Here is a 24,974-nt window from a genome sequence, read left to right on the forward strand (position 1 = left end):
ATTGACTTTTCTCACCCTATTTTCGTGTCCCTTGATGCTTTGATCTTGTGTAAAAGAAAGAATAAAATACACTTACACAGATATTCTGGTTTCACAGAACATGCTTTTTTAATTTTGACAGTTTTTAATAAGGTTTCTGATTTCTTGAAGAACTGTAAAAAGAGAATCTTTGATTTTCCAGAGAAGGAATATAAAGAATAAAAACAAAAGAAAGATATCCAAAAGAGTTATAAAAGAGATTTTAGGATATTCCAGTCGAAGTTCACAAAAAGAAGTATCTCAAGATGTATGTTATGAAATGGATATAGGCTTTATAAAGAATAGCTATAATCATACACTGAAAACAAAGGCTTTTTATCCTGTCATAAAACTACACTTAGATAAAAATATCTACAATGAATGCAGAATGATTTGCTGAGGGTGGGGAGCAAAAACATGAAATTAAACAGATGTTAAACAAGATAAACCCAGAAATTAATTTTGAAGTTAGAAAAGTGAGACAGCTAAAACTGAGAGAGAAAGCACTACACCTCTTACAAAGTGTAGAAATTTCTTTTTTTTTTTTACTTATATAAGTTTTATATTTATTTCTCTCTATAGACTATCAGAATTCTCTTTGGATTTTGTTGCTGACTAAGCTATCAAGGACAAGCTGTTGTTCTACCAAAACTAAATTATCTGTTGCATGCTAGGAAGAAAACAACCAAAAGGAGAAAAATAAGAAAATGAGAAATGTACATGTACCTTTTTAAAACCCCAAAACTTCTCTACAGATATTCCAAACTTTCTGATTTCCAAAGTAATAGCTTTGATAAGAACCAGCGAGGCAGTGGAAAAAATGTAGTTTACGGTTTCCTCAGTTAAATCTTTTCTTCCTGAGATACGTGAAGAGGCAGATTTCCACCAACTTCTTATAAACCACTCACACATCTGTACTTTTCTCTAATGTGATTTGATGTAGTCAAATGGTCATTAGAGTCTTGGGAAAAGTTCCTACTCAACACTTGCAGGCGGTTTAGTTATCAGTTTCACAGGTTATGTTTGTCAAAATGTTTCTAATTTTCTTAATGAAATAGTTTGGGCTCCAAGGTGTCTATGGGTTTTGATTTTTAATACCTGTCCTTGCAAAAGAATCTTCAGAGAGAAGAATCAGACATGCATAGTGATTCATGGTTGTTAAAATGGCAGCATTTTTTCTTGGTACCTACAGATAACTAAAAACATTGTAAAAGCAGTATAAATACTACCACGAAATGAACACCATGAGGATAATTTTTCATATCTAGCAACTGATGTTCATGTGTCTATGGATTTCATAGCTGGAACTGTCTGTGAAGCAACCCAGCAGGGCCAATGATTTTCCCCAGTGGATATCGGAGATGAAGCTTCTGTGGTGTGAACCATTTTCTTTGGGTCTCAATGTACAACGCCTAAAGTTGTTCCAAAAAAAAAAAGAGCAAATTCTCATTTGTAGCATGGGATAACTCAACCTCACAAATGGCATTAATCTTAATGAGATATGAGGTAGGGATTAGAGGAGTCAGTCAGACAGAAGCAACTTCTATTTGCACTGAGAGAAAAAACAGTATTCATCAACACACAGAGGTCTCATGATGTGAACAGCAACACTCACTTTTGGTTAATATTGACTGCAGAAACATGGGAGAAATCCTTTCCTTGGGACTACCAACCAAAATTAAATCCTTGAATGGAGGAGTCATGAAACAAGAACTTCATAAATAAAAGACAAAATGTTCTTTCTTTGGTTTAAAAAGCTGTAAAATTTATCTTTCTTGTCTGCTATCCTCAGTTACAGAATACCAGCAGTCCTTATTCTTTTGTAGGCAGAACATATAACCTAAGAGAAATGAGAACCAAGCGGGAAAAAAAGGCACTTAAAGATAATGTCTTTTTATCAGTGACAAAATACTTTTCACCCCTCTCTTGAGAAGTTTAGAAGAGTGCTGCTTTTTATCTTTTCAATAAATATTTTTCTCTCTCTGTTCAGACTATTAAAAATAATAAGAGGAATATAATACAACTTTAAATGAGAGTTTATATATCACATGTTTTATGACAGCTGCTTTTATTTCACTTTAGATTAACAAAGCCTTTATGTTGAGACTTTGGAGCTGACCTTACAAAGAAGCAATACCATTAGCCCTGAAGCACATGTTTCCCATTTAATGTTTCTGAGGTAACATTCTTTGTGAAAGTGAGAGAAATGAGAATGCAAACTTGCAGGAAAAATAAAAGTCTGATTGTCCTCCTTCCGAGCAGAATTAAAGTCAGTTTGGACACTTGAAAATATGAAGTGAGAGGCCATGGCCTTACAAAGAGTTCCTCGGTATGATCCCAAGAGTTACAATGCTCAGCTTTCCTTTAGTATGCCATAGCTCTTTGTCATTTCCTCTCAAGAGGATGAACATATTTTGCCATCTCAATTTGAAGTGAAAGGTGTCGCTTACATCAATGTTATTTCAGGTTTAACCGGCACTACTCAAATGATTTATAACTCACCCAACCAAGAAGGCGCTATAATAGTCAAAGCAAATGAACCCAACAAAGTTATTTGGGGATACAGCAGAAAGGAATTGGATCTGCCGTATCTGAAAGAGCTCTAAATTACTGTTATGAATGGAAATCAAACTAATCTTAATGATATTTTACCACTGCCATGTTCTACTGGTTCAGCGCAAGAGCAATACACCTTTTTTTAAATTTCATCAGTAAAATTAACAGTGCCTACCTAAAAGTCCTCCATCCTTTTGTTCAATGCCTTCATGCATCAGAGCCTGTTCTTCAGCTACTGTCAAAGTCAAAATTTTATGCTTGTAACCCTTCTTAAATTCTTTTCAGCAGTTTGGGAAAACCTGCAGACTAGAGTCTACAAGATTTAAAACAAACTCAGGAGAAGCAGAGAAACACAGGAAAGAGGTGAACAATGGCACAGTTTGGATGCCAGTATATGCTCTTTTTGGGAGGGCCTTGCCAAAGAAAAGAAAAACCTGTTTGCACAAGAAAAGGAGAAAAACTGTGTGATTTGCAGGAGATACTGACAAATTCAGCACTAAAATTGTCATCTATGCCAGTGGAAGCTGGACCAAAGCTCCTCTAAACATATGGCCTTACACTCAAAGCAAGCCTCACCTTTTAAATATACTTCTGTAAAGTCTTCCAACAGGAATGCTGCAGGATCTGCTGGAGGTGCATCCAGGTTCCAAGAGACTGTCCCTGCACAGGTATCTGGGACCAGTTTAGAATGGACACATGGAACTTCCTTTCTTTTTCTGTTTTGTTTTCTTTATTAAGAATGAGACAAAAACATTTGTTTCTTAAATCCATGTTAAAGCACTTAAATTCAAAATTCTAATTGAAAACCGCTACTTTTCTCTCTTCCTACAGACACAAACGAAAATTCTTGGGGCTGAGCACTTCTGAAAATTAGAGGTGTTATTTAGCCCACAAGAAAATGAAGAAGCAGGCTGCTTGGAGCATCCCTATAACACTCTTGTCCTAAGCCTCAGGGATTTCGCCTGCTTTTTGCCCCAGGACTAATATTATTTTCAGAGAGCCTACTATAATCTGCACAACACCTTTTCCAAATCTTACAGTGAATATGAATTTACATTCCTGGTATCAGATGCAAACAGACACACAGGATTTCTAAGGCTTCTAAAAAAAGATTATTTTAACTTACACTAAGCAAAGCTGTACAATCTTGCTATTTGCTTCATCAAGTCCATTCCCTCATATGTATCTACTCTTTGGACTAAGGTTAGACTCCTCCAACCAATAAACCAACCAACGTTATTGAAGTTCCCTTTGCCCTATTTTTGATACCTTTCCTCACCAGTGGAAAAATTTGTCCAGTACTCTGGCTGTGTGCCATATATGTGAACTCTTCCCCTTCAGTTTGAGCAACTATCCCTTTTTGTTTGTTTGTTTGTTTGTGTTTTTGTTTTATGCTGCATAAACACAGTATTGGGGAAGAAGAAATAAGAGAAGTATGCTTACATGAAATTTTTGCTGTCAGATCTCTGGTATTTCTTGGCAATATTTCATGTAAGAAGCTACCCTCTGCCTGTACAGTCCTCCAGTTTCCTCTGATATATTTAATTTCTGACTCTAAACTGTTGCTTTCCTGTGTTACACTGATGACATAGCTGCAGTTCAGGGGTTCCTATGTCTAAATTTGTATTTCATTAAGGTTAGATATGTTCAGATACAAGAAATCTGAAAGGTGAAATGCTAGAATTAAAAATCATCTATGTGCAAGAGCAGACTTAAGTACCCAATATGTCTTACTGAAATGACAGTCTGAATTACCACATTCTCCTTGTACTCAGGTCCAAATAGGCTGTTTTCACCACATTACATCACCAAATTACAATTTACTTTTGTCCATGATTAAATATGAACTCTGGGAAATCTTCCCTTTCTTTTTCCCCTTTTTGCTTTCTCCAATAGCTGGCCTTATGGCATAGAACAAGCCAATAATTTAGATTTCCGTTCCATTTCTGTGATTGGTCATTTTAATTTCATTCTCTTTGATGTCTAGAAAATATTTTTTCTTCATGTTCTTTGTATTCAAAGGCAAAAAAAAAAAAAATCACAACTCTTTTGGTGTGTTAAGAATAGGCATGGATATGATGGGACAGGAAATACATACATTCCACCGCAATTAAAATAGACCAATTTGTTAGCAATTCCATAACATTCCCCAAATGCAGAAATTCTAAACAGTATGTAGTCATCTGGGTAACTCCTCTTTGCCACTGCCAGGCTCCACATGCCATGTCTTCCATAACAATGAATATCACAGGGAGAGACAGCATGCCAAATTTTGTGGACTAATACTGAACACAGCAGCACTAGCCAGTATGATATAGTGCATAGTTTAGAGAGGCCCTGAATCTCCTGCCTACTAAAGCCGACTCCTTTTTTGCAAGCTCCTTCCATTTTATGATTTCTCCAGCTTCCTCTGAATGCTCTTGTACTCGACTGCCTTTCCTGACACATTTCCTGGATAATTTAGCCACTGAATTTCAGTTGTATACATGGTAAATGGAGAGAACGTTCTTAAATCAGGCTGGGTTTATCCCTTTGCTAGAATAAGGATTCTCAAAACCAGCCTGAAGTCCCAGAAAATAAAAGCCAAAGGATGATCACAGAAAGCAATTTAAGATGCAGCTCTCTGATAGATCTTAAAACCAGCACATCTTCTACGCAGATTTATATATATAATCATTCCATTATTCAAATCTGAAACAAGAAAAACAAAAGCATGTTTTTTCTTTACACCAAGATCATAAATTAAGACATGAAAATTGGGTCTTGTGAGGTTATGGAAATGCTAACAGCTGAAAGTTTTTGTTCCCGCATTACAGTTTCCAAATTTTTTTAAATGAAGCCTTTCTCTCATTTGAGACAAATGCTGTTACTGAAGAAAGAAATGTGGATGTAAAAAAGTACTCCTTGTTTTTTTCTTCATGGTCCTCTGATAATTTTATGCTGACTCTAAAGAGAAGTTTTGTATAATCTTAGCTGCAACAATGAACAAGCACTGTTTGAGCGACAGGGGAGATAATGAAAGAATATAAACTCACTACATGATTTTATTTTTCTAATTCAAAACTGAACTTCCCTTGCAGCCCTGAATTATTCTTGCTGGTTCACTTAACTGGAAGAGAGAACTTCTTGGGAGTCACACTTTGGTCTCTGCTATACAGCTGTCCCCTGTACACCTCTGTTCTGAGAAAAGGCCTCTGGAACATTGCATGACAGTCATTTATAGCTGGATTTCCACCAGCAGCGCTGCTTTTGCATTGCACTGCAGATGGAATACTCTCATCTCTGCCACACAAGTTATTCACAGCATGGTGCCACGTTTTAAACTCGTCTCATGGTTTTGTGCAGTTTTATTGTAAAATACATCAGACGCTTAACCATTCAGATAAAAAACAGAGCTGAGAACAGGAAGGGGACACAATACTTCCACTTAATTTATCCATGAACCTGATAGTTGGTTAGTGAGGCCATGTAATCATCAGTCTTTCCTTTATCCCACTCTGCACAGGGTGCCCAGGTTTGCGTCATGACTGGAAGCACCAGCAAGAAAACTTTTTCCAGGATGCCAGATGTCTGACAGTGGGGGAAAAAAAAAGAGAAAAAAGCAACCCAAAAACTTGCTTTTGAGGTGGAGAGGCTGCTGTCTACTAAAGAATCAAATGCACAAAAGTTGCACCTATTTCTTTCTGACAGGAAAGACAGTCACATCAAGAAGGAAACAAACCAAGTCTAGATGATGAGGGAAGCAGGAGAAAGGAGGCGGTGGCCACAGCAAGACTTTGAGGACTTGAATCCATTTAATTTGTAGTGGCAAACTGGTTTGTAGACCTCAAAAAACAAACAAACAAACAAACAACAGCTTGAAATAAAGTTAAGTAAATTGACTACTGAAAACTTTGTTCAAGTCAATCTTTGTGTATTATTATTACCTTTAAAATTTCAGGTCTAAGTTTTGGTGACTTAACCAAAAGTGTATGATGTCAGGAGGATCTGGGTTCACATTTTCTGTGTGCAGTGTGAAGTGCTAGACCTGGGCTCTTTTATCTGAGGATACTCAGCAGAAGGCTTCCACTCTGTGCAGATGATGAAGTCTGTCAAGCACTGATATAAAATCAAGAAGGAACTTGGGGAAAAGTCCAATCATCCTGCAACTTTTCAGCCCTCTGCTGTATTTGAAGCTCAAGTGTGACTTCCATTGCTCCTAGCTGTGTCAGTGCTCTCTATACATAGGCTTCAGGTCTGCAGCACTTGCATAAACTCATTTTATTTCTCTATACCTACAAAGCTTTAATTTCAGGAGAGTGAGCAGTGATGCAGCTCTGTGTTTTCCATCAACAGCAAATTCCAGCCACTGAATAAGGGAATAGTCTGTCACACTTCAAGGACTGAAAGATCCTAGACACATTCCACAATTTATAGAGGTAACACATTCCTGAATGCAGCACATTACAGATGCTACAACACACACAGCATTGAAGAGAGGAAGCATTCTGATTTCTTATATTCTTTCCACTGTGAAAAGCAGGTAGGGATTTTTGTTCCTTTTGTCCCCTCATGCAGAAAAGGCATCAATTCGAAAACCTCCAACTTCATATTTTGTGACAGTTAATATTAGAAAGTTACAAGCATTGAATTTAATTACCAAGAGTGGTGCTCTCAGTCCCAAACCACGTACCAGCTCTGTAGCCATATACTTTGTGCCCCTTCCTGATTAGAATTTTGATAAACTGTCTACAGCAATTTCACTTTTCCAAACAAGTCTGTTGCTAAAGCAAGCCACATTGTCCTTTAAGACAACTTTTACAGGATAATTCTGACATTACATGTTCAGTGGCTTGACAGCATGAAATATATTGGAAGTCGACCTAAGATTCATTTGTTTGAAACGTTTTAAAATAGAAAAAGCATCTATGCAGGTTTGATGTTCACAAATTTCATGGTTATAAAACCCAAGAAATGTAGCATTTCTAATTAATAGTCCACTTTCCTAAACTTGTATTTCTAAGAAATGCTCTTCGCAGTTCAGCACATTAATTCTAATCTAATTGCCTCTATTCTATAGATTCACGTATCTATAGAAATACAAACACCCTAGAAAATCTGTCCTGAATATGCACAGATAACCATGTTCTTGAATAGAAATATGTCATTTTTACACATCCTTGAGTTGAAACTTCGTATTAAAGACTTGTATTACTGGCACTCTATGAAATATTTCTTAAGGATTAGAGTGCATAAGAGTAACAGCGTGACCAGTTCAACTCTGTGCATCAGTGCAACTTCTGTGCATATCAGTGTTACAATGATTGCAGCCTTTCCAGGCATTATGGCAATATTTTTGGAAAGTATTTCTTCAGTCATTGGGGTCCCTATAGAGCATAGTACAATATGATTAAAACACTTACTTATTTTTTTTAAACGCAAGCGATGCTATTACTCTGTACAGAAATCTGTCCCTTCAGCTAAATCACTCCCATTACACAGCTTCAAAAAAGGTGGATATTCCCTGTATTATTTAGATGAGGAAACTGAGAAACTGTGCAGCTTCTCAGAATTAGGGAATGAGTGTTACAGAAATAACAGCCAGATCTGGGTTTCCTGAGCTTTCAAGTATGTTCACCATTCACATGACTTTTGTCTCAGGTAAAATGTTTTTACACATGGGCACATTTTGAGGCTAAGCACAAGAGAGTGAATGTGTATGATATCCTGACTCATGGTCACAACAGAAGATGCATGAGGCAAGTCACAGAATGCATCCAACGAAGTATGTATAAGGGACAAAAGAGAAAAAGGATTCTTAAGTCTATATTTTCACTCTTTCTGATTATTGTTTCTTTCCCAAATATGTGCCTTTGAAATCAACAGTTTATCAATTTGATTTGTTGGTGGTGAATTTATTGTGGTTTTAAAACATTATTTATGTGTGTATACTCTTCCTTGCAATATCACATTAATTTCTTAAGGCCTATTTTCTGTTTTGCACATGAAGCCATGAACAGACACAAACACGGCAGCCTTGTGACAAGTCTTACAGCCAGATCTGTGTACTAGTAACCTATGTCCAAGCTTTATATTGTGGAAAGCATTTCATGGCAACATAGGTGAAAACAAAGCAGTTGAAATATCTCTTAAGTAATCTGATCAAGAGACAGCATAGCACAATATGGTGCATTAAAACATTCCTTGCATATTAAGAAACAAATTGATACAGTGCCATGGGGAAAATCATTACTTAAATGATGGAGAAGGTGGAGGTTAGTAATAGAATTAAGAAACTGGCAGCCTGCAGCAGTAAGTGACATGCCCTACTTTACATTGCATTCCCCCACATTTTGAAAAGCTATGCCACACCAAACCATATTAACAAGAAGAGACTCTTCCTGTGGCTTGTTACAGTGCTGTTCCAAGCCCATGGAGAAGCAGAGTTCTTAGAGAATTATTATTCCTGCCAACGCAAGGAATTCCTGCGCTACTTTCACAGCAGAGTCTGACCAGATGGGAATGGCAAATACACTGCTTCCAAATCTGAAGTTTCCTATTATTTGCAACAGAAAGACAAAGATACCTTGTGGATCTTAGTGATTCCTGTGGAGAATAGAGAGGGGGAAAAGAAGTCCAGCTGATGTACTCACTGCTCTGATAGTTCTGTTTGATTTTCTTTCAAACATAAAGCAAGTCCTTGATCTGCCTTTGTGCCAGCAGTATTTGTCCTGAGCCCATAATCCACTGTGAGAAGTACAGTGGGAACTTGAGGAGCTGCTTCCACAGTTGTACAGACAGACAGTGCCCAAAAGCTGGTGCAATTTCAACATTAGTCTGCAGCTAGACCCTGCCTCCTTTCCCCTTAGCAATGCTAATGGAGTAGCCAGCACACAATCTACATAGCCACCTAACATGAAACATGATCTTGTAGATTGCTGATAATCGATTACTTATGTTTAAAAATACTAAGGATACTAAGGACTGCATTAAGCAAGGGGGAAAATAAATCACCTGTTTTAAGAAAACTTCAGTGTACTTTGTATGTGCCTTCCTTTGGAATCAGATTTTTTTGTGAATGAAGTCCAAAAGGAGAAGAACATCACTAAATCTGTCCTGTTTCTCTCTCAGCAGTGACATGCCTGCTGTTTCTTAGAAATTACACATGTACCAGAACTGAAGCCACATTATGTGGACTGCATACCTTCCTGGATCTCTCATGTTGTTTGGGCAGACTGAGAGCCTGTCTTTGTGTGTGGCAATCCATAAAATGCCTTCACTGACTTTTCTCTAAGAAGGAGAAATTCATCAAAGCACATCTTAAATTACTTATTATAGCATCATCTTGGGGTAAAATGAGAGCCCCACACAAGGAAAGAAGCTGTAAGGGATGGGAAGGCGTGGGAACTGAAAGATGACACATGGTAAAAGATACCATGTGCCTAAGAGAAACTACTATTTTGGTTTTACAAGATCTAGCCTGCTTGGTATACCCTCAAGAGCATCATGGAGAGCTTGTTTAGGATGTGTGCAAACCAACGGGGTGATCACAGGGACTACAACAGAACAGCGGCTGACAGAGTAATGTGACTAAAATGCAACTCTAATTAACTCTATAAATAGATACAAAACTAATGTCTAGTTGGAAAGTACTTTGGCCTTGTTTTATTCAATGACAAATATGCTAGATACACAAATGATCTTTATGTTCAATTAGATTAAAGATTTTACTTCCTTAGATTCCTGAAAATTCCTCACTAGACTTGCTTGATATTTCCACGGGAGCAGTACAAGGTTTCCCTTACCAGTTACAAGAACCCTTTCTGCCTGCCAGTCCGTAATGGGCTTGGTTTTGATTTTCTTTTCACCACTTCAAAAATAAAGAAATAAAAAACCAAAGCAAACAAAAAAGTTAGGTCGCCCACTGGAAGCAACAGGGCTAAAAAGCATCCTAGGCAACTTTATGGTATGTACAAGATGATGTTCTGACAGTAGATTTTAAGATAGCTAAAGCCTCATAATAATTGTCACAGGCTCAACTTAAAAGCTAGTGAAAACAAAAGACCTTGATTTTCAAGAGTCACGTAAGAAATAGTGAATAACACTTCAGTTTTTTAACTTCTACCTTTCCATTACTGATGTTAAAATTCATTAATAAGGTGCTACTGTTTGTATTTTATATGCAAAGTAAAAATGTTTTTTGTGACAGAAGAGAGACAAATGCTTTTTACATTTCTTATCTCAGGAGATGCTTAAAGAATCCTGTAATTATCCTGTGTTTTCTAACACTGTGGCTCATTTCTGATCTGGTATTTTATTTCAGCATAGGACTGCAGAGCAAGGGGACCCCAGCTGAGTTTTACAGTACCTGTGGAGCAGGCTGATACTGCCACCTTGGGGAGGACTTTTTCCACATTTGAGGAGCCCATTCAAGTACCATACAAACCAGTTTGATTCCCCGCCCCCCAAATGTCCTCCTAGGAAGACAATTTTTAAAATCCTCTGCCCATGCAGTTGTAAGACCTTCTAGATGTGTTCCAACTTGGATTGTATTCTGTCCACAATAATAACTGAAAATAAATGCTTTTTAAAAAATTGTTTAACCAGGTTCTAGAGCTCATTCAGGGAGTGCCTCATTTACACTACTCTTAATTTTGCAGACATCTTTCCACTATAAAAGCCCTGTTCTGCATCCAGGTGGGCAAGCTGTATTTTGCATACAACACTCCCCTACTTCTGGTATTCTAGTTTTTTTGGTAGTCTAAATCCTTGTCCATGCCAGCTTAAATTGGATGTGACTGCTGGACATATATGACTTCAGACATCATAAGGGGCATTACAGTGCAAGGGAAGAGTCCAATCAAAAACACAGATCTAGACTGGTAATTTAACCAAAGTCAAGATCCATAAAAAAATATTTTCCATAAAAATGAGACTGACCTACCCTTTTGCTTTGCAATTAAGTGACTCCTCATCCAGTCTTCGAGCTTGTATTCACCAGCACATGAAGGACCTTGCCATACACTTTATATAAATGTGCCTTGAGACACAAAAGCTGTGCACAGCAGAGACCTCGAAGGCAGAAGTTGCCTCAGGTACACACACAGTACAGGGAAAAAATTCATGTCTGACTTCTCACTAGAAGAGGCAGGCTCAGGAGCACTTGTCTATGTGCTCTTAAAAACATTCAGCAACAAAACTTTTTACACAGCCACCTTCAGCCAAGTAACACAAACGATGAACTCACTCGTGACAAGCTACGTGAATTTGCATGAGGAGCTCCAACCTTCTGCCAGAGGTCTGGTTGTGCTTGTGGCTCCATAGCAGGAGACAACAGGCTTCTAGAGGAACTGCAGTCCTCCTTCACTGCTGTGGCTGGCAGGAACAGCCCTGGTACTGTGGTAAACCAACACTCCAGGCTCCTACACACTGCTACAACTCAGATGACAATGTCCCCAGCAGGACTGGGCTCTGGAAAGCACATTCCACTTTTCCTGCCACCACATATAGCTTACATACCAGATTTGTGTTCTTACTGACAAGTATCTTCATACCCTTGGAGTAAACTAGTGCCTGCAGCCCCAGGGATTTACAAAGAGATGGCTGATCCTTGTGAACAGACAGGACAGGCTCATCCACTCTTCCATTCTATAACTGCAACCTGGTCATTAAAGCACAAATGTGCATTTATTTTCTAACCAGTTATTTTCCCACTTGTGGAATATTTTCAAAAAAGCCAGTGATAGGGCCTTCTGGATAATTGTCTGTCTCTGGTTTTAATGCTACTATAGCATGGCAAATAATGACACTTGCAAGAGAAATGTATTAGGCTAACAGCCAACAGCTAGCTAATGCATGACTGGCAGTTTGGCAAAGAAACCTTCAGTTTCCTTCCTTGTTCACAAATAATTTCTATTTCTTAATATATTTATTATTTTAGTCTATCTTTGTTAAGGAAACATCTTTATATTTGCAAATTATTTACTTTGTGCTATGAAAATGTTGCAATTAGTAAGTAATTCATTGCAATAAGAGAGAGTGCATTTGCTATTCACATGAACATATGAAGACACATTCAAGAATGTGCAATACAAAGGAATCCCACTACTACATTTATCATTTGCTGGTGGAATTAATTTACTTTTAAAAATATCAATGTCGTGCAATCACTTAAGTGACTTCAAAAACAGTATTTGCAGCTGACTTAAAAAAATTCAACTGTGCCAATTACTGACCAAACTTATGCAATTGAATGAGGATCTATCAGTAATAGATTATTAACTAGATTTATGTGTACGTAACAGTCTCAGCCCGGTACGGTGCTGCTGTTAGTTTCAAAGTTCACATATGAACTTCTTTTTACACTGCACAGGTGGTTTATGAATGAAGCCTGAATGCAAGAAGAAATTAAGGGAAAATAAGGTAAGTGATCCAAAATGAAATTAATCTAGGTACTTAAGTGTAGACTGCTTACAGGGGAAAAACCCAAATCTTTGATTATGATTTGGATGGATGAATGGATGAATCCACATCCATTACTTCCTATTATTATGCTACAAAGTGTACAGTGTATATCTAGACTGATGAATAACTGAAGACAACCGTTTCATAAGATGTCTTTCTTAAAAGGAAACAGATAATTGAAAAATCCACAAAAACCTCACTGTGAATTCAATAAGGAAGATTATCATGTATACATTCAATGCTGTCTGTAACAAAATTAGTATATTCCTAGCTCTTGCATCTTTGGTGTTGTATTGAAGTTATTTCAAAGATTGATTTAGGCATGGAATTAATACGAGAGAGAAAGCTTAAACTGCACAGCAAGAATCTATATAAATTAATCACAGGAAATCCCTGTCTAAAATCATCCATTACCTCATCTATGAGTACCTAAACAAAGTATCTTAAAAAAGTTAAAAAAAAATCCATTCTGAAGCTCCCATGTCACAGAAACTTGTAAATTTGCCACTTTGGTTTTACCTTCTTAAACACATCTCAATTTATTTAAATAACAAGTTTTCCTGTGTGTTTTGGCACACACCAAAACCCCTTCAGATACTGGGTTACAGAAAAGTACACATAGAATAAGAGGTCTTGTTTATGAACACAGAGTAACCGGAAATTATGCCAATTCCTTCTCTCTATTCACCAGTCTATGCTTTTCTTTTCCACTTACTGTGCTGATAAGTTTGTTTTAGTATACATTTCTAAAATCTCATTCTCATGAGATTGGCTATTTGAGCTCTTCTCCTTTTCTTTTAACTGAAATATTTATCTGTATCAGAAAGCCCTTTCAGATTACTATGTCAATGTCAGTGGTAGCTGATGAAAGACATATTTTAAGCTGTTCTCTTTTGTGAAAAAGGGATCTTTTAAAATCTACTCCTCCCTAAAACAAATAAATACTTGCATCCTGAAACACTGTCACTTAATAAGAGCACCACCTATTTGTCACCTATTCTCTTCTTCCTTCCCTAGTTTCCCTCCTTTTCCTAACATACTACTCTTCCAGAACGGCAACTGGGAGTTGCCAGAATGGAAAACATTCCATAGTTTTTTCTCAACTCCTCCCTTCTCTGCTGCCCCCCCACAATTCTATTTTGCTACTTCCTAAAACTCTTTTCACTTTTTCAGGGAAAAACACTCTAATGACAATCAATATTGGAAATTCTTGCCTCATTTTTTTCCTCCACAGCGAAGTTATCTGAAGAACTTTATGTTATTTGTATTAGTGACAGGTTTGTGGATAAAAGCGCAGACAATGGCAGACAGCAATGATATGACCATCAACCTTGTTGTCCTTGGAAAACCTCAGACTGGCAAAAGTGCTGCTGGGAACAGCCTGTTGGGCAGCTCAGACTTTGAGAGCCATCTCTGCCCTAGCTCTGTGACTTCGTGCTGCAGCCTCGGACGCAGCGGCCGCATCTTGGGGCTCATGCGGAGAAATGGCCACGAGTCAGCGCTCCGTGTTCGAGTCCTGGACACTCCAGGCTACCCCCACAGTGCTCTGGGCAAAGAGCAAGTGAGAGACATGCTGAGAGCAGCCCTGGCTCAGCACTTTGGGCAGGAGGGCCTGCACTTGGCTCTCTTGGTCCTGAGGGCTGACCTGCCTCTGTGTCCAGATGAAAGCAATGACACAGTTCAGCTCATCCAGGTAACTAAAAAATAAACAGAACTCTCTGCTCTAACAGCAGTTCTTTCATCTTCAGGTGACAATAGCTACAGAAGAGTTGACTGCAAAAGTGAACTGTATTTTTTTCCAACAAAAGCCTAATGAATTGCATGTGGCAGATATTAATTTCAGAACAAAGATTATAACTGATTATAATTGATTTTGAGTCCTCAACAAATCGAAGCTCTATCCTCTTTCTGAAAGTGGTAACTCAAGACTTCCTTGGGCAGCTAAAGGGAATATTCTGTATGCGTTTGATAAATTTAATCCCTAGTGTCTTAAACAGATTAATCATTATCAATATACCAGGTCTTTTTAACACCCCACTTAAGCTTGGAAGTAGCAGACACCCTTTAAAGTAGTTTTACATAGCTTAGCATTTAGGTTACAGAGTCAAGATCACTGCAGTGTCCTTAATCACCAAGATAGGCTTCTTGTTTTATACAGGAGTTAGCAGGATTGCAGCGAAGTTGTAATTTCATTTACACCTGAAAATTAAGGCCCAACCTCTCTTATTCCTATTGAAGTTTTCTGTACTTACTGAAAGAAAGGTAGCTTGTTTTTTCCATTCTCCTCGATCAGATAAATCACAGAAGTTGAAGACAAACTCTCTGGCCTTTTTTTAAGGTGTTGCATTTGATTTGTGTTTCACCTGAATTACTGAAAATAGTTCAGTTTTATGGTTCACAGCTGGAACTGAAGTTGGTGTTACATAGAAATTCATCATCTATTTTTTCAACAAAAGATGATTTGCTGTTTTTCAAAAATTTTTTTCCAAGAGCTGTAAACAGCACGTCACTACTGATAGGTGGTAACTACTGATTTCAAACTAATGCATGACATGGCTATGCAAGCATTTTTCCTTATTTGCATGAACTTTTTTTAACTGGAGACATTCTGTTAACATCTGTAGCCAGGGAACAGAGACCTGCTAGTACTGCATGACAACATATTTCCACTGGAAGTGGATGTCAGTATCTTGGAAAGGTGAAAAAAGACCCAGGAATTTCAGCAACTCGGATAGCATGAACTGGATTACTGCCAGGAAAAAACCCAAACTATACATGTAACTGGTCTGTTAATGTACTAAGTATATGAAATAAGAGTGGGGAAAAGAAATAAGAGACAACTAGTTAAGATTTCCTTTTCATTATAGGAACTTCTGGGTCCCACATGGAAGGATTTCACTGCAGTTCTACTTACTCATGCAGACAAGGCAGAAGAGGCTGGATACAGTGAGGAAACATACTTGCACAGTGCCTCAAGTACCCTGTTGTCACTTCTGACCTCAGTAGAGCATAAATACATTTTCCTAGACAACCATAACAGCATAATTAAAGAGGAAAGAAATACTGTTTTAAGAAAGCTCTTGAATTTTATACAAAAAAATAATTATCGAGTACTACTTAAACACAATAAGGAATAAAATTAGCTTTAAGGTGCTCACTTGTCTATTTTCTGCAGTAGTTAACATCTTACAAATAAAAGAGTAAAAGCCAACAACGGAAAACTCCACATACCAAACACCTTTGAACACACAATTAGAAATACCTCTTTAGATTATCAAATTCCTTGCCTTCCACAGAGTACCTCGCACTGCTGCACTCAGAATCCTAGGTTCAACCACAAAATCAGAACAAGCTAGTGCTCCAAAATCATGCTCCTAGTATGTGTGTATTACAAATGAGATTTTCCACTACACCCGACTGTATATTCCGGTTCACACAGAATACAGATCTGGAAGAATAAAATAACATTTAAAGAGAAAAACAAACAAACAAAGAGAGAACAAGAGAAAGAAAGAGAGAGAGAAAGAAAGAGAGAGAGAAAGAAAGAGAGAAAGAAAGAAAGAAAGAAAGAGAGAAAGAAAGAAAGAAAGAGAGAAAGAAAGAAAGAAAGAAAGAGAGAGAAAGAAAGAAAGAGAGAGAAAGAAAGAAAGAGAGAGAAAGAAAGAAAGAGAGAAAGAAAGAGAGAGAGAAAGAAAGAGAGAGAGAAAGAAAGAGAGAAAGAAAGAGAGAGAAAGAAAGAGAGAAAGAAAGAGAGAAAGAGAGAAAGAAAGAAAGAGAGAGAAAGAAAGAGAGAAAGAGAGAAAGAGAGAAAGAGAGAAAGAGAGAAAGAGAGAAAGAGAGAAAGAGAGAAAGAGAGAAAGAAAGAAAGAAAGGATTAAAAAATGCATGAGTTCAGACTCTCAGACTCAGGGGGCCTCTTTGTTAATTCTTCAAGCTTTCAGAAGTTCTTCTGAACTTCCATTTATAAAAAGAGCTCTCTGGTACTAAAAGCTAAGATTTATCTAATGCAAAAGTATTTCCCACCATGATGCAAGATCAGTTATAACTGAATTCTTGAACCACATGGATACTACTTAGTAAGAAATTATTAGATATTCAGTTTACAAGGCAGATAAAATGGCTTTCATGTGCTTAATGCTATTCAGCACATTTAAAAGAACTAATTACTATTGCTTATTGCCACATGCATGAAAAACTAACAGTTTACAGGCACAAAAAACAGTCATTCAAAAAGCAAATCTGTTCATCTCCTCTTTATGCATGTCCCTTTTAATTTCATATCACTGTCATTTTGTTTTCTCTCCACTTCATGGATGAAGCTCAAGGCCTGCAAAATTTAGAAAGACTCAAGTTTGTTTTTAATTTCAGTAGTTAAAATAGTATTTATTGTTTAAGTGGTTATACAGCAACAATTTAATTCAATATTATATGCAAAATATCTAAGTATCTCTAAATAGCTACTTTAAAGGGTCATTGTAAATTGATCTAAAACATTGATTTTCATATTACTCTAAGTAAGGAATTGAAAGAATTAATTTGAGGCTAATAGCCTAGCAACATGACTATTTGTACAACATTATTATGAAATAATTCTAACTATAAAAATTGAAGAAGCCATTTCTGTTAAAACCAAACCACTTTTTGTATAAAACATCATTGCATAAAAGCACATTAAAAACAAAACCAAAGAAGCAATGAATTTTATACCCGTTTGAGCACTGGAAAAGGATTTTTTTATTTGGTTGCTTTTTTAGGTTTCCTTGGGGGTTGGTTTTTTGGGTTTGAGGATTTTTTTAGTTTTTGATTAGTTCCAGTAATCTGTTATTAATTATTTCTTAGTTCTACCTATTGGTTTGTAAGATATACGTAGGTGGACTAATAATGTAATGAACTACTCTAGTGAAGTGCCAGCTTTGATCCTAATGAAATTATAATGGATTAGTTGTGGGGACACAAAAGTGTGTCCATTTGTACATCCCAGGGCATAAACCACCGTAGTTTAATCTTCCAGTTACAACTGACTGCAGACTACAGAGAGAACAATGGCAAAAACAAAGGTGCAGAGGCTTATAATACATTTGAAAACTGCTTGGAAGAAGAGGAGAAAAACTATTACAAAGTGACTAGAAGAATAAAGACAATTGTGGTCTTCACAAACCAACTGCTAGTCCTGCAATTAGCGCACAAGGAACATGGCAGAATATTTTCCTTATTTCCTTCAGCTCTTGCTAAACAGAAGCTCTACACCTTCAAGCTGTTCAGAAAATTTACTTGCCTGCCTGTGGTCCCACCACAAAAAGCCTTAGCAATTAAGTTATGAGCACTGAGTGGCTAATAACTTCTGACAACACACAACCTCAAGGACAACAAGCCTAGTGAATCAGTAAACTGTCAAAATGTTGAGGACATAACATATTCGGGGAAAGAAGTAAAACAAAACAGGTCTTAGCCATGCACTTTATGTTTTTTATTTTTAATGCATCACTTTGCATTTCAACATCTGTAAAAGTTTCTAATAACCATTTATTTATTTAATTCCGCTGTTTGCCATGGTCTCTGCCCTGCACACTCCTTTCCCTTTCACTTCAAATGGAACTCCTTTGTATGTAGCAACACACTGGTCATTGGTATGAAGATCAGGTTGGATTTGCTCCCACATCTTCTTCTTTGGGTTAAGCTCCTTCTCGGGATCTCCTGTTTCAAAACAAAGAATAAATTCATATCACACAACTCAGAGCAAGAGCTCTACGTATCTATGACAGCCCATATAGCATCACTGCATACACTTTGGAGGGAAAAAACCCCAACATTCCTTTTGATTCTCAAAATGAAAAGGTATTCTCCTTTAAATGTTTTCAGTAGTTAAGTCTACTCACATTCTCAATGCCTGTAAACCTGGGTTATTTCTGTCTGTAGATGGTCTAACTCTGTAGATTCTATATATGCAAGAGAAGCAGACTAGGCTAAATTTCTCTGTGAAGTAAGCTAGCCTTACCAGACAGTATTTAATAATGCAGTCAAGTTATTTCAAAACCAGATTGCATTTAGTATTTTAAAAAAATTAGCCATAACATTAATAATTCTCTTTATATAATATTTATAATTAACATTAAACAGAAGACATCTATATGCTTTAATTACTTAAAGAATTACACTATTTAATAAAAATTATTAAATGTTTAGAGCTGATTGTACACTTTCACAAAAATAAATTAGCTTAATGGTCAAGTTCATGAACAAAGGCAAACTTGGATTTAGACCACAGTGTATGCATACAAACTAATAAAATCATTAAACAGAATATTAAGTGATCCATTGTAGATTTTCCTTCCCCTCATCAAATATAAAAAGCACATGATTTTTTTTTTAATTAAGAAAACCTCCTGAATTTTATTATAAAAAACATGCTTTGGATGTTAATAAGTTTCTTTGGAATCCTGCATCAAGCTCCCTTGGGATCTGTGGTGAGCTCAGATTAGATTAGCATAGGCACCAATTTTAAATACTACCAGAGCTTTAGGCTGTGCATTTTCCTATGCCTTCCCCTCACTGCATTCCTTCTTCCCAGAAAATATTCTTTAGAAGAGTTTCTATAAATAAAATAATGGCTTTAATGGCTTGATCAGCTTTCCACTCTCTTTACCAAAAATGGGCCAAATAAGAGGTCCCAAATTTGTTACACATCATTCCATCTTGCAGCTTTAATATTACAAATAAGTTTCATAATAGGTAAGAAACCTCTCCACTTTGTAACAGCTTAACAACTACTGAAGGAATATACCTCAGCACAGCAAGGGGCAAAAGGACACAGTGATGTGTGACATTACTTAATGCCACTTACCCACAGTGGATTGTAACAATGCAGCTGAAGGAAAGCATCCATACACTTTAATCAAGCTTTGATTAAAGAAATCTGCTAACTACAGGCTAACCACTGCACTTCAGCTTTACCACTTTTTATTCTTTTAAAGATATAGTAATTTATTAAATTGCTAATGATTCTTAGACCTGAATGATAATTTAATTATATAATTTAAGTAACAGTTTTTTGGTTTCTGTGGCATCAAAACATCTGATACTGCTATCAGAAAAGAGATTTCCCACTTAGCTATAAAGCTTCAAGTATTATTGCTGTCTTAAGACAATTACTGTGTAGGAGGTTATAGAATTTACACATTCATGATAGATCAATTCTTCTACAGTTTAAAAATCTGATCTTTTCCAGTGAAGGTGGATAAAAATTTGATAAAGTACTTAACACCAAAAAGGCTCAAGAGACCTTGAAGATTCATGCACTGGAGTATAACAGTGTTAAAAATTCCACTGAGGGCAAAGACATCAAATAAATAAACAGAACAGTACTCCAGGCAACAGCATTCCTTATTAAATCACTCCTCTATAAAACTCAAGATGGTTCTAGGTAAACACTCCAGTTGCTACAGAAAAAAAAAATAAATTGGTTTGAGACAAGATACCTTTTGTTTACTTTGACTAAAATGGCCAAAGAAAATTAGTCTGTATCTCATTAATATTTTGTATAATGGAGAGAGAAGACTTAAAAATAGCTCGATTCCAAGCTGCTTGATAGACAGCTGTGTGCATTTTAGAATTGCTTTATTGCTGCTGGTGGTGCTTCTGTTGCTTCACAGACTTTCATACTTCAAACTTAAATAAGACCCAGCTGTCCTTTCTATTTTAACTTCAAGGACTCCAAGTGAATCTTTATGCTTTACAGTTAGTTTTTAAAACAAAAAATTGATCAGAATATAAATGGTTACAATTAAGCAGAGAAATTAAATGACATCTGACACAACAAGGAGTCTATCCTGGTAACAGCATCAGGCAAGTGCCAGATGGTCTTTGAGGAGACAGCAGCAGCTAAGAAGCAGAAGGCTTTAACACAAAAAAGGTGAGAAGAAGATGTTCAGCTCCATTAAAAACTGAGAAACAGTTTTCCAATCTCCCAGTGAGTTTCCCCTTAGTTTAAAACAGCAACATTGAAAAGACAAGTACCCAACAAATGAAGTTACAGAAGCAGATGTCACCGTGATTTTGTAGTATTGGTCACCATCTACCTACACTCTTTTTTTTTTTCGCATCTTCCTACTCAAGGTAGTAAAATCACAAGTTTGAGAATTCTTTGAAATAGGTTTTATGTAAGAAGAAGATAGATCATTCCACTTCGTACTCAGGTAAGCATTAGGTAAGTTTTCAAAGTCAATGATTAGCTTAAATCTCATACCTACAAAATTTTCTGAGCAGCTCTTTATGAAGCATTAGACAACACTGCCACATTTCAGACTACAATCTATAGCCCTGGATATATATGCCTTTCAAAGGGGTTGTAAATACCTTCATTTGGCACTTATCACAGAGAGCCCCACATCTTTGGCTCTCCATCAGAAGAAAACTGATATAATCCACACAAAATCTTGTCTCACTGGCTGCAAGGCATAACTTCAGAACTAGAACAACTTACACACCACCTTTAGCTTATTCTGTATGTTTTAAGGATCAAAATGTCAACACGGTGCCTGCATACCATAACACCTGGGAATAATTTTAGAACAAATATTTCTATAACTGATTTGCTCTAGGAAAAGCTTTCTGCCACTGCAAAAAAGCCAAACAAATGGAGTCAAATAGTTCAATTATTTTGACAGAACTCACTTCATTAGTCATGTGCAAGAATAGATAAGCTGGTGAACAGAAAATAGTGCTACTACCAACTCTCACATTTTCAAATGCCAGGTATATGAAGCTACTTGAGATGTAAGTTTGGAGGAAGGGTGCATCTTACACAAAGTAAACATAAAGAGACACTCAGCCTGGGCACAGGCCGTTTTTGAGGGGTGAACCTGTACATCGTTTTCCAGGGCTTATGCACCAGAAGTGTTTCTTCTACAAGTTGATGCTCTCTTGCACATCCATTTCCAAGCAACAGAAAGCAGTATGACTGTATTTGTCACCTGTGATTCTCAGAGGTAACAAAGGTCCAACATTTAATCCACCTTTGCTCACTATATGTAATAATGACTAGAAGCCATGAGTGAGTACTCCTACAATTTAGTCAATGCAATTGTTGAAGCATTTAAGATTTAAGTATAGCTAACTAATTCTGCATCTAAACTAGCAAGCTTGGTAGATTTTTAACACAGCAAACTAAAACTGAAGAAAAAAATGCTGCCAGACAGATTTCCTTTTAAAACACAGCATTATTTTAAAGTATTTTCAACTGGAGCATTAAATCACAGCAAGCTGAGCTATTTTTATGTTTATAAAGCACCTAGACAGAGCATTGCTTCCTTTATCATATATTAACCAAAATATATGTTTTTTTAAAAGCATCACAATTTCAGTCTGGAGAAGTATAAATATATATATACACACACATATATATGTATTTCTGAAAGTTATTTCATGCAAATATGTTTAAGCATAGAGCTTGCAAAGAGGTTCCTAAATCAAAACTCTGCTGTACAGCTAGAAATTGTCAGAAGTGCAATAGTTTAAAAAGGTTCATATGGCTCCATGCAGAAAATTAAAGTTACACCATTTTCTCACATGGGAAAGCCAACTTTTGAACAATAAACTCACTCTGAAGATGAATACTTCACTGATAAATGTACACACATACATTTTCACCCGGCATGGGAAATACTGGAAGTTGGACCATGTTTTTTCAAGTTAAAGTTATGGAGTGATCCTGACCAGAAGAGCACTGTTCACCAAGACTGCTGTGATCCACGTAACAGCTAACCCAATTAAATCTGGGCTTGGGCAGTGCTGCACAAATTCCTAAATTCCTAGGCAGCTGACTGTAAGAGAGGAGTCAACAGGCAGATCCCATGTGGCACCAGTAACTGAGCCACCTGCATGTCCTCACCTTTATGGAACAAGGCAGCACCAAATTCTCACACAAACATCCTTTATGATTGACCGTCACAATGATTAAAAAAACCATAGCAATAGCTCAAACAGTGGAAAGGGAAGAAACTCTCCTCATAGACAGGGAGTGCACAGCATGCTGCAGGGGCATTATCATCATCTGTGCTATGTGAGATTATTTATACCCGTCTCTCTTTTCAGACTCAGCTCTAATAAACAGCATTTTAAATGGCACTTTGGAGTATGAGTGCCTTTTTTACTGAGATCATAATGAACCAGAACTACCTGATGAGAACACTCATGACTATTATAAAAATAACAAAATAACAGTGCTAACAAATGCAGCAACAGAAGAAGCTGATCTGACTGCATCCCTTCCAGACTGAGAATAATGAACTGGCATTTGGGTAGGAGGGAAGCATTCATCAGCATGATAAATCTATGATGCTATATTTGAGATCCCAATATACAGTCAAAAGTTAATCATTTTCATAGAGGTGGAAGAAATGAAAAAATGGATGAAAAATCATATTTTGATAATGTTTAAATTTGGTAGAATTCTCATTTATATTCTGAAAAAAAGATGGATTTATTGATTTAATTAAGTGGGAAAACGTCCAATGTGTCTCTCTGGAAACCTAAAAAGACATTTTGTCCCAAACAAACAAAAAACCTCTGGTGTTTTTAATATTACAGGCTCCTCTCATGAACAGGAGACTTCCAACCCCTTCATCCCTTCTTCCTAAAAAAAAAAATCTTCCCGAAGTTCTGATACTTTCATTACAGGGAGGAGCTGGAATTCGGAATTTAATACTTCATCACTTACACTGAGACACTGTGAAAGATGCTTTACATTTGCATGTTGTAATTTGCCAAGTACAAATATGTTTATCCATGTATTTCAAAACTGAAATACTTACTGAGACTTAAAGGAATGGGTTTTACATGAAAGGTGTATACAATTTTATCAAGCTAAAATTTCTTGACAGACGAGAAAGTATTTTCAATCCTTTATTTATGCATTAGCATGGTAATAAAAAAACCCAACAGAATTATTTCAGAAAATTTCAACAAAAAACCCAACCACCTTTAGAAAAAGCTGTTTTATGTGCTTCAGCAGTGAAGTTACCTTGGCATACTTGTTTCTATTATTTTCCAGAATACCTACTTACCAGGAAAACCTTCAAAAGTGATTCTGTCCCCAGGTACTGCTCCAGGTGGGGGAGCCAGAATTTCCACTTTTTCTGGGGAGCTGGCACACATCACCATTGCTTGAGACACTACTCCTCTCATCTTTGCAGGTTTCAAGTTACAGAGTAGTATTGCCATCCGATTTTGCATCTTGGGGGAGGAAAACAGAAGAACATGAGTACTTAAAATGCCACGTGGTTTTGGGGACTCCCATTATTTTATTACAATGAAAGAATTCTAGTGATGAGATCTTACCATGACAAGGGAAGCTTAAGAGAAGTGTGTAGCAACAGATTCAAAATTTTAATGCCTGGACAACAGTAATATAGAGCTGGCCAGTGAATAAGGGATTAAATGCTGAAATCTGACACACTTATCATGGAAACATAAAATATGCAATTCAGAAACTTAAAAACTAGGCAAGGGATTTCACTTGCATTCCATCTCTGTTCACTAAAGGCCATCACTTCAGTTCACTTTCAATCTAGCACTATTAACCAATCAATTTCTATTTAAGTGTGATAATAATTTAATGATGATAATACTAAAAAGAACAACAACAAAATGAGCCTACAAATTAGGCCCCTAAGTAAAAATTTCTAACTGTACCCTGGAAGCTTAGAGGTCTTTTACATGAGCTCACTTGAATCTTAAATTTTATCTTAGTTAACCCAAATGCCTTGAGGTTTTTTTAACCACTGAAAATGGCTGTATATTCCCTACAAAGAATTTGTTAGTGCAAACCTGTAAAACTATGTTTCTCCGTTTGTTGTTTTAATTTAGTAATTACAACAGTAAACCAGAGAAAATATTCTTTGTTCAGAAAATCTACCACACTTTAGACTCTAAAAGAAATCACACTTTCAAACTGAATGAAA

At 36.7% G+C, this 24,974-nt stretch overlaps 3 protein-coding genes across 3 annotated transcripts in view; 1 reads left to right on the plus strand and 2 right to left on the minus strand.

Annotated features, from left to right (window-relative positions):
- Window positions 1–24,974, minus strand: part of NPNT (nephronectin) — a 274,897-nt gene that overhangs the window by 66,675 nt on the left and 183,248 nt on the right. The window lies entirely within an intron of this gene.
- Window positions 12,917–16,288, plus strand: GIMD1 (GIMAP family P-loop NTPase domain containing 1). Its single transcript, XM_066317837.1, has 3 exons — window positions 12,917–12,975; window positions 14,289–14,710; window positions 15,885–16,288. Exons 2-3 carry the CDS (start codon window positions 14,318–14,320, stop codon window positions 16,152–16,154), a joined length of 663 nt encoding a protein of 220 aa, XP_066173934.1. The 5' UTR covers window positions 12,917–12,975; window positions 14,289–14,317; the 3' UTR covers window positions 16,155–16,288.
- The window catches only part of AIMP1 (aminoacyl tRNA synthetase complex interacting multifunctional protein 1), a 30,213-nt gene continuing 23,701 nt past the window's right edge, over window positions 18,463–24,974 (minus strand). Inside the window, exons 6-7 of the mRNA XM_066317836.1 lie at window positions 24,078–24,246; window positions 18,463–18,711 (exon numbers count right to left, since the gene is read on the minus strand). Coding sequence (XP_066173933.1) covers window positions 18,545–18,711; window positions 24,078–24,246 — 336 coding nt within the window. The 3' untranslated portion in view covers window positions 18,463–18,544. The remainder of the gene's footprint in view (window positions 18,712–24,077; window positions 24,247–24,974) is intronic.

This window comes from Sylvia atricapilla, chromosome 4, assembly GCF_009819655.1.
Source record: "Sylvia atricapilla isolate bSylAtr1 chromosome 4, bSylAtr1.pri, whole genome shotgun sequence".
Lineage (NCBI taxonomy): Eukaryota > Metazoa > Chordata > Aves > Passeriformes > Sylviidae > Sylvia > Sylvia atricapilla.

Bases quoted from the DNA above. Each gene is read 5' to 3' on its own strand.
- GIMD1 (XM_066317837.1), top strand. From the start codon at position 14,318: ATGGCAGACAGCAATGATATGACCATCAACCTTGTTGTCCTTGGAAAA. The intron at 14,711-15,884 runs GTAACTAAAAAA...TTTTCATTATAG, and splicing joins ACACAGTTCAGCTCATCCAG to GAACTTCTGGGTCCCACATG.